The sequence below is a fragment of the Leptosomus discolor genome, chromosome 1 (genome assembly GCF_034619465.1).
Source record: "Leptosomus discolor isolate bLepDis1 chromosome 1, bLepDis1.hap2, whole genome shotgun sequence".
NCBI lineage: Eukaryota > Metazoa > Chordata > Aves > Leptosomiformes > Leptosomidae > Leptosomus > Leptosomus discolor.
The window spans coordinates 132,661,468-132,671,389 of record NC_141391.1 but is presented as its reverse complement, the minus strand read 5'-3'; the positions used below and the strand labels follow the sequence as shown (position 1 = coordinate 132,671,389).

Here is a 9,922-nt window from a genome sequence, read left to right as displayed (position 1 = left end):
CTCCTGGTGCTTTACACCTCCATGGCCGTGCCGATTCCCATCAGCCATGGGAAAGCACAGCCACCATCTTGCAAACAGTCTTGTGGTGCTTTGCACCCCGATGGCTGGGACCCGTCCCTCTGCAGGCAGGAGCAGCCATTTTGACAGGGTCCCGTAATGCTTTGTTTGCATCTGAAGGGATGTTGGAGAATGGGAAGCCGCTCTGGCTAATCTGAAAAACTTCCATGTTGCTTTTCTGTATCGCTAAGCAGTATCTTACACCTAAAGTTGGGTGGGGTGTGAGGAGGCATCTTGAAAAAAGGCTCTTTTGGGTTTTGAGTTACTTCTTGGCCGCACCTCCTCCTCGCAGAAGCAGAAAAGGCAGCAGCATCACATACATGAAGTCCTGCAATACTCTGCACTTTCTATTTAATGCAACTGTTCCCCCAAAGCAAAGGATGGAGCTGCTGCCACCCTGAATTCCCATCAGTCTTTGTCTTTTTGAGCTCTGTGCAATGCTGATTCTGTTTTCTTCAGAGCTCTGCTGAAATCACGTACCGATCGTTTCATGTCCATTAATGGTCTTTCAGTCCCTCCCCATTTTCTGTCCTCGACTTTCTGCTCCCAGGATGCCATCCTGTACTTTTCATTCATCTTCTCTTGCACTCTACTGCATGGTGGGATCAGGATGTGTCACTCTGCAGCTTCCCTTCCCCCAGGATTTGGTTGGTTGATTGCTCCTCTTGAGAGAAAGACATGATGATGTCACGTTGACAGTAGAAGTCCATTTAAAGGGGTTTGTCGCTTTCTTTCTTCAGGTGGCTAGGAGAAAGAAGAGGAACAAGGTGATTGTGAGAGAGAAAAAGGCAACTTAGTATCTCCCACTGCCTCATTTTAGTCTGGACCCACACAACACTGCTGGCTTGGAAACTTCCACAAATCCTTGAAGTGGGAGACGCTATTGAAAATGTACCACGTTGCACTTGTGAAAGCCTCATCTTGGCAAAAGCATCCAACCCTTGCGAACGTTTGGTATTTTGGCAGGGCTATCAGTTAGTCATAACTGTATTAGCACGTGTCAAACACCCAAGTTTACCCCCTGCCCCAGAGGAGAGGAGCCAAGACCCCACATGAGACTAGCCACTGAACAGCCACTTGCCAAGGACGTCCTTCCTGGTAGCCAACCCACAGCTGTGCCGCAGTGGCAAGGCATCCCTGCTCCCAGGTGTGGGCTCAGGCCAAGTCACCCACTTCAGGGGCAACGCTTCCCTGTCCACACCGCCTCTGCCACTCCCAAGCCAGGGCTGGGCCTGGAGGTGTACTTGCGAGGACAGAGCGATCTGTTCACCTGGTGCCGCAGAGAGAGAAGGTCCACACACCTGTAGTAATCCTCCTGCGTTGGGAGTGGCACGCCATGCAGAGGGTGATGGGCGTGAAGCCACTGCTGCTGTTCCAGAGCCAGGCGCTGCAGCTCAGCTGATTGTGCGTGCATGGCCTGGAGCTGATGTGCTGCTGACATGGGCGTGGAGAGAGAGCCCGGCAGGTCCCTGTAGGGTGCAGCTGCAGCCAAAGACAAAAGACAATAAACAAGTTAATGTAACAGCTCCATCCTCACCCATGGCCCCATAGCTCAGTCAAGACCCTACTGCACTTTCTTTCCCAGCCCTGTCCACGTATAGGACTTGCTTATCCTCTCATAGTGTAGACCTCTCCTATGCCATACCACAGCTCTGTTTAATAGACCTCAGTTTGGTCCTGTGACCCCTCATGATCACCCTGCCCCTTAAAGCTCTGCTGAGGCTCTTTAGAGGAAAGCAGCAGTCCCTGCGAGCATCCTTACCAAAAAGCTGGTGGCGCAGCACTTCATTCTCATGTAGCGGGTGAGGCAGGAGAGGGTTGGGGATGGTTCCAGCTGGGTATGGTATCCGGGTGAGGTGTGATCCCGAGGCAAGTGGGTCAATAAGAGGGTGAACAGAGGCTGAGGCTAGGAAGAAAATATACAACAAGATAATTGTCCCGTGCTTTGTAAGAGGCAACACGGAGAAAGGCTCAAGGCACAACAAAACAGACATGGAGAGGGTCGGTGTGTGTTAGGGATGGGATGATCTCAAGGTTATACAATGCAGTACCATGTCCTTCTGAGCGTTAACTCTTTTCACCTGCACTGAATTTCATGTGAAGCAGTCTGGCACAGCTCAGTCCCTACACTTCTCAGGGACAAGAACTGCTCTTTAAAGTTGATTCTGCAAGGACTTGCTCTGCAGTCACGTCTGTACCCGTTATCATGTCTATCTGCCACTTTGGCTGTCATTCATGTGCATACTCATATTGGGTGCTTCTATTTCTAGGTCTCATCCGGCACAGATGCTCAGTGCCAGGCACTCAAGTTTGCAAGTACTGTCTAAGGCTGAAACACAAGGTACTATTTATATGAAAACTGCTCTTTCTAGTGCTTTGGACTCACTGCTAGAGTGCTGGCTGGAGGTGCCCAGGTACGGAGCGTGGGGGAATGGACATTCATTTGTACCTGATGCCATCTCTGAGTAGTTGCAGCTGCTTAGAGTAGGTGTCTGTGACACTGCCACCAGATCCCACTGACCACTCACAGTACCTGAGCAGGCACAGCACTTTTTCCTATTGTACTGTAGTGTGGGCTTTGCTTCCTTGAGATTGTCACCCCTAAGCTTCTTTTTACTTTGCTTTCCTGTAGGATGTGGAAATCGAAAGGACCACCATGCAATTCTGAAGGACAGCAGCCTCCAGTTCCTCAAAATTAGCCCATCTTCTCTCCCATCCCACCATCTGCAGCAAGAGCCACAGGAGCAAACGAGAGAACCAACGTTTCATTAGTCTTAAGGATACTGTTGACACTGTTGTTAGCAGGGCCCTCGCTCCCTCTGCAGTCCACAGGCAGTGGGACTCCAGCACTCCTATTGTCTCCCCAGAGATCCAGAACTACAGGACACAGTGCAAACTCTGCTTGCCACTAAGCAGCAAAATCACAGGCACCCTGATACTTGCAACAGATGTTGCAATGTCTTTGTTGGGATGGGAACGAGGGGAAGGCTGAATGACCGTGGTGCTGGCTTCTTCTGGCTGAAGAGCTGGGTCTGGGGCCTAAAAGTCTAGTCTCAGCAGCTTCTGGGCTTCCCCAGGCCCAGAGGGAGGGAGTGCAAGGAGGGTGCAGTAGGAGGGAGAGCAGGGCTTTGTGCAGGGCACTACCACCATGGGGTCCTTACCTGCATGTATGGCATCCTGCTGGTGGAGATGGAGGTGGGAGTGGATGTGGGAATGCTGGTGATGATGAGGTGTCACATTGAGCATCTGCAGCCGGGCCAGAGGGTCGTTGCTGAGAGCAGCCACCCGCTCAGCGTGCTGGCGCTCAGCCGCCAAGCGCTCAGCATAGGACATGTCAGGACGAAGGGTCGGGCCGGCTGCCAGCGCCAGCCTCTCCCGCTCCAAGTGGCCCAGCCCTGGGTGGAAGGGAAAAGCAGGATGAAGACCGGGGGCCGTCTGAAGGCTCAGCCCGCCATGGCGTGGGAACGGATCCATGGCAGCAGCTGGCACAGCGTGGAGCTGCTCCAACTCAGCTGGCTTGACTTCAAAGCCGGGCTTGAGACGTTCACGCAGGTCCCGGTCCCTCAGGTCTCGTTCGCGGGCTTCCCGCTCCCTCAGCTCTCGCTCCCGTGTCGCTGGATCACTGCTGTAGATGGCCGGCACGTTGTACCCCAGCAAGCCTGGGTCAACTGCACCCAGTGGCACATAGAAAGGGTGGTTGCGGTTGCTGGGGGACATGACGTGGGGCCGTGCATATTCGCTGAGGGTGCGCAGAGCTGGGGTGTCGGGGCCCAGGTATGGGGGAACAGTTGCTACAGCACTGCCCTGCTCAAAGGAGGGGCGGTGGGGAACTGGTCCAAGTGATGAGCACTCAACCGGCCGGCCCTCCTGGGCCATCTTCTGCAAGAGAGCAGAGAGACCAGCTTCAGAGTCCCAGCAGGGAGCAGCCAAGGGGGTCCTTGAGCATCCCCCCCACAGCTGCGCTGCAGCAGTGGGACCCGCAGACCTACCACGCTCCTCTCCAGCTCCCGCTCCTTCTCCCGCTCCCGCTCCTTCTCCCGCTCCCGCTCCCGTTCCCGCTCCTTCTCTTCCCGCGCCTTCTGCTCAGCCTCTCGCCGCACTTTCTCCACCAAGTCGGCCCTTTTCTTGGCCAGCTTGGAACCATCCAGGGGCACGAAGTACAGGTCCGTGCGGGAGCAGGAGTTGAAGCCGCGGTCCAGGTGTTTGTTGAATCTGGGGGTGAGAGGCGAAGCCTGTCAGGGCGGAAGGGGCTGGAGGGCAGGGATGGGGACAGGGGCAGGCAAAGCCGAGCCTGGCACTGTGGGGAAGGAAAGAGCATCACACAAAAGCCAAAAAAAGCACAGCTGCACCCCACGCTGAGGGTGACCTCCCCTTCCCTGCCCCATGCGTCCTTCCCCACCCGGGGGACACTGCCCAGGCCCACCCCCGCTGCCCCTCACCTGGCTGACTGGCTGGCGTGGCTCGGCACGTCCACCACCTTGGGCGGGGGGGAGGGGCTGCGGGCGGGCGGCACGGGGCTCTCGGGGGGCTCATAATCCTCCGACGGCTCCTGCTTGATCTGCGCAGCACTGAGAGGGAGAGGGGGTGGCGGGGCGGCCGGGGCAGCCATACTCCCTGGCAGGGCTGGTGGGGCAGAGGGGGGTGGCGAGGGGGCTTTGTAGCCCCCCGCCACGGGAGAGGAGGCCACCCGATAGCCGGGAGGAGTGGCTGCCCGGAAAGGGGCGGCTGAGGAAGCAGGGGGCGAACCCGGCTTGTAGGGGGCCGGGGGCTGGAAGGTGGGGATGGGGGAGGCTGCCCGCTTCCCGTAGGGGGCCACAGCCGAGGGGAGTACTGGGGGCGAGACCGTCTTGTAGGGGGCCGCGGAGGGGGAGGCCATGGTGGCGATGACAGTGGAGAGGGTGGTGGCAGCGGAGGTGACCGGAGGGCCTGCCCCATGGGCGGGGGAGGGGGGTGGTGGCGGGGGGAAGGTGTAGGTGGCAGGGCTCTGCCCCGGGGGGTGAGCGCACATGCCGGTGTAGCTTCCTTGGGAAGAGGCGGCAGAGGAGGACGAGGAGGAAGACGAGGAGGAAGAAGTGGGGACGGCCGCAGCGGTGGCCGATGCAGCCTGGCTGTAAGCTGCCTGGCTGTGGGGAGGGTAGAGGCGCAGCCCGTAGGTGGCGTGGGAAGGGTGATGGCTGTTTGACTCCAGGCCGTGGGGGTAGCCCCCAGGGGGCTGCGGGGGGGGTGCGGCTGCCGGGGAGACCCCCCCACCGCTCCCGTGGCCGTGGTGGTGCTGTTGGGGGGGCTGCTGGTGATGGGGGGGCTGGCCAGGGAAAGGGGCGGCGGGGTGGGAGCCAGCGTTGCCCAAGGGGCGGCTGTAGGGGGGTGGCCCCTGGCTCCAGACGGGCTGAGAGGGCAGGGAGGGCTGGGTGTACTTGGGGGGCTGGCTGGACACGGAGAGGCCGCTGGGCGGGGGGAAGGAGTGCCCGTAGGAGGCACTGTAACTGGGCAGGGGCTGGGCCGAGGAGGGTTGGGGGTACTGGGCGGAGGAACTGGAGGGTGGCAGTGGTGGCGGGGCGTAGGGGTAGCGGGAGGGGGCCAGGGCCGGTGCCTTGTCCTGACCCATCCCATGGGGTGAGGGAAGGTGGCCACTCAGGGCCTGCCCCACCATCCCTGGGGAACTGGAGGCAGCCACCGTGTTGTTGAGTGGGCGCAGGGCTGGAGGGGGAGGCAGATTGGCGGAGACATGGGGAAAGGAAGGGGCCGAAGCCGGGGGGGCAGCTGGAGGGTTGGATGGGGGTGTCTTTTGAGGGGGGAGCCCCCCAACCACTGACGCCAACGAGATGGGTGTGGTGGGTGGCGGATTGTGCTTGGTGCTGAGGCTCTGGTCGCGACCCCCTGGTGCTGGCAGCCCCCCCACTCCACTGGCTATTTTGGCCCCAATCTGGACCACGTTGGCCGTAGGGTAAAGAGGAGTGTGGGCAGAGGAGGAGGAGGAAGAGGAGGAGGAGGATGAGGAAGGGGGAGCAGAAGGGGCAACAACAGGAGAGGAAGAGGAGGCAGGTGTCTGCGGGGCTTGAGCCTGGAAAATGTGGGAGGCCTGGCCCTCCAGCTGGGAGTGGTAGCTCCCTGTGGGGGGTCCCTGGGGGTGCACCTCGCTCGGGAGCCCAAAGCTGGGCTCGGGTGGACGAGCCAAGCTGTCAGGAGAGGGAGCTACCGGTGGGCTCTGGGGGAAGAGTGGAGGGTGGTGGTAGGAGTGAGATGGCCCCTGGGACAGCACAGAGGAGGAGTCGGAGTCATTCTCCACACTGCCAGGGCTGTAGACACTGGGTGAGGTACTCCTGTTATCCTGGTCAATGTCCCGTGGGTCACTGCTCATCTCATCGTTGAAGCTGTGGCCATCAAGGCTGTCAACATCAGATGGGGATGGAGGGCACGGCAACTCCTGAAGTAGGAAGGAGAGACACATTATGTGGCTTCCCAGACCATGCACAACACTTTTCAAGTTCCCAGAGAACTTGCTTTCTGACCTTTCTCTGCCAGCTCTAGAAAACCCCACAGAGGGAAGGAGATACCATCTGGCAAGGTATAAGTAACACCAGTCCTCCTGCCTTCCCTTGGAGCAACTTCAGTGCTCTCAGGTTCTTCATGAGCACCACATGCTGAAGGAGGAGGTAATAATGGGCACCTTGTGTACAGATGCAGCAAGGGAGGGCAGGGAACTGTTACACACAAGGTTGAGAGTGAATAGATACAAAAGGTCCTAGCACCACCACCACCAGCAATGGGCCATTGGCCAGGGTATGATACCACCAGGTGGCATGGAGCAGCATGCACCACAGTGTGCCCAGCACAGCCCCCAGACCCAGAATCACTCTTCTTGTCCCTGCAGAGCTCTCCCTCAGTGAGGAGACCTGCTTCCCTCCAGGTCCCTCTCACTGCCCCACTCCTTACCTCCCGGAGTCCGACCCTGTGCTCCCCAATCCCTGCTCCTCCCCACCACCTCTTGCCTCAGGCAATGAAGTGATTAAGCAGTTAGCATGGACAATTAACAAGTGCCACTCTTGAGCCTCAGGGCTTACAAGAGAGGCTAAACTGAAAAACAGATCACTGTTGAGCTGGATGGAGTGTTTCTATAGGTGTAACTGCAGTGGTTTAATTACAATGACCTCATAACGCCAGCAAATATCCCCGCGCTTGCAAGCCTTTAAGGCCAGTTCCCTGGACAGGCTAACAAGGGAAGCAAGAAGCACAAGAGCCAAGTCCCCCTCCAACCACCCAACCATCAATCCAGCCCAGTGCTGTTGGCATTTCAGCAAAGCCCTGCCACAACTACGCAGAGTGTGTGCATGAGCAGGTTTTGCACGACCTGGAACCCACGATGACTTAAGCACCTCCGTTTCACACTGCTCTGGGGGAGCAAAAGAGGTTGAGTCTAACCCAACCAGCAGCTGCACACAGGGCCAGGCTCCTGCCACTGAGGCAGGAAAGGCAGGGCACATGCCCAGCCCCGAGAACATGGCAGCCCCCTGTAGACAAGGTAAAAGAGATGGAGAGCCTCCACCTGCTCAGTGGTTGCTCCTGCTGGCATTTTTGTAGCCAGGCAGATGCCATTTAGGTTGGAAGAGCTGCAGCCTGAAACCCGAGGTGCCAGGGCTCCCAAGCAGCAGGAACTCGTGGAACCTGTGAGCAGCACAGGTAGGGAACAGGAAGCTCCTTTGCCCTGGATCTGGGTCATGCCAGCAACCACAGCAGGGAGAACTCACCTCGGTTTTGGTTTTTTTGGGAGCATTGGCGTCCTCCCCTTCACTTTCTGAGATCTCTTCTGTTCGGCCCTGCTTGCTGCCCTTGGGGGTGCAGGATTCCTCCACCCGGCCTTTCTGCAACAGAGAGGAGAACAGGGAGGTGGGAGGATCACAGGGAAATTTCCCACCCTGCCAGGCCTTCACAGACAGCAGCAGGCAAGACACAGACACCATGGCGCATGTGTTGAACACCTTAGCAGAGCAACACTGAGCCAGGACATGGCAAAAATTAGTACTGAAAAGGGCTGGCAAGACTGAAGACCAGTTCTTGGGATACGGCAGGAAGTGCAAGATGCTGAGGATGAGAGGAAAGAGGGATCCCACTTATGCCAGAGAGCTAACCCAGCATGGGTTCCTTGGTGGATTCCTTCTGGACTGCATCTCTGAATCCCCGAACAGATCCTACCTAGTCTGGGCAGTCCTCGGACACCCCACACTTGTGTACTAGCTTATATTACCTTTGTTGCTTGTCGGGATTTCTCAGCTTTGCCATCACTGCTGGAGGTGCTGATGCCCCCCGGGGAAGCTCGACCCCGTGACCTGAGCTCCTCTCGGGGCCCTGGAGTCTCTTTCTTCCGTCCACTCCTCATTGACATCTAAGAGAGGAATCACTGGATCAGTCCTGCTTAGCACCTCTCTCCACTCCTGCCCTGTCCCCAGCCTCCCAAAGCCCCTGAACCCCTGGCACTCCACTACGCCAAACTCATACCCACAAGCTTTGCTGTGAGTCTCGGTCCCAACCTACAGCTCCAGCCTGGCTGTGGTGTCCCACCCCCCTCTCCCTTCTCACGTACTGAGTCCTTGTTCTGTCGTGTCTTCATTCTTTTGAGTGTGGGACCCCCATTCTCCTTGGCCCGGTTTGATGAAAACATAAATTTTTATCACTCCGCACCCCGCTTCGGCTGTTCCCGGGTAGACGGCGATGGGCAAGAGCAGTTCTTCTGGAAGGGGAGCTTAAACAGCAATGCAACAAGATCCTGGTGAATCCTGAAAGAAAGTCAAGGAGATGAGAGGGAAGAAAGAGTGAGTGGACTGCGGGACATCCTTTTGTGGTTTGCTATAGAAATATGACAAAATTATTACTGTTTCCTTAATTACTATTTACAGACGCAAGGATCTTTACCAAGAATGCAATAAACTTTCCCATCAGAAGATTAAAATATTTGGCCACTGTCACCTCCGATTTCCAATTTCTAGGAGAGTGATACCCACACGATGCGAGGCAGTCAGGACCCAGCAATAATTTTTTTGTTTCCATTTCTTTGTTTATTTGATCTTCAGAGAGAGAGGGAAAAAAATAACGGCAAACTGCTTTAAAATGTTCCTAATGACAATTTTCCCAACTTCTTAAGTTCCTCTTTGCACTTATTGTCAGTGCAGTAAGTTACACTGTCCTTAACTGGCCATGTGCTGTCATTAGCTAGCTTGGCATAATGAGCCCCCAGTGGCCTTTGCTGAAGGGGTATTACACAGCCCTGCCCTCTCCAGAGCATATGCACATGCATATATGCATCAGTATGTTACTCAGAAAATGCGACAAGTCTTGCTTAGTCAGTTTGATGCCCAAGGTACACAAACAGGAGTCAGAAAATGCATCCAGCTTTGATTTTTCATGATGTGAACAGAATCAACTCTGTTTAGCTTGGAGTGCCTGCCTATGTCTCCTCCTTCTCCATACGCTGGACTGCTTCTAAGGGTACCGGATAGAGTCATGCCCAGAGATGCAGAGTACATCCTTACACTTTGCAGCAGTGGGAAGATTTCTGAGATCCCTCTGAATAAGTTTACAGCTTTGTGCCACGGCCAAAAGCACCACAGATATTTAACACCCTGTTATGCTGCACAGTTCCTACTTTAGAGTATGAAAAGCACCATGATTGTGTTAGCGTGGAAACTAGACTGAAGTGATCCAAGGATGCTGCTCCTGAAGCTAATTTGCCTGGTTCCATCCAGCTTACGAGCTTTTGCACTGCACTGCACAGATGTAACCAAAAAGAGACTGTGCCTCCCCAGCCTGTCATTCGAGCTCCTATACTTGGCCTCTGGAACAGACAATCTGCAAGACAAGGAAACGTGTCCCG

The 9,922-nt window shown here is 56.3% G+C and overlaps 1 protein-coding gene across 1 annotated transcript; it reads right to left on the bottom strand.

The window, feature by feature from the left end:
* Nucleotides 1–767: 767 nt before the first annotated feature.
* On the bottom strand, nucleotides 768–8,713 carry ATN1 (atrophin 1). Its single transcript, XM_086478591.1, has 9 exons — nucleotides 8,636–8,713; nucleotides 8,300–8,437; nucleotides 7,803–7,916; nucleotides 4,497–6,481; nucleotides 4,047–4,269; nucleotides 3,219–3,936; nucleotides 1,820–1,963; nucleotides 1,359–1,539; nucleotides 768–801 (listed from the first exon to the last, which is right to left on the bottom strand). The coding sequence occupies exons 1-9, from the start codon at nucleotides 8,711–8,713 to the stop codon at nucleotides 768–770; spliced, it is 3,615 nt and encodes a 1,204-aa protein (XP_086334717.1).
* Between the last annotated feature and the right edge of the window lie 1,209 nt (nucleotides 8,714–9,922).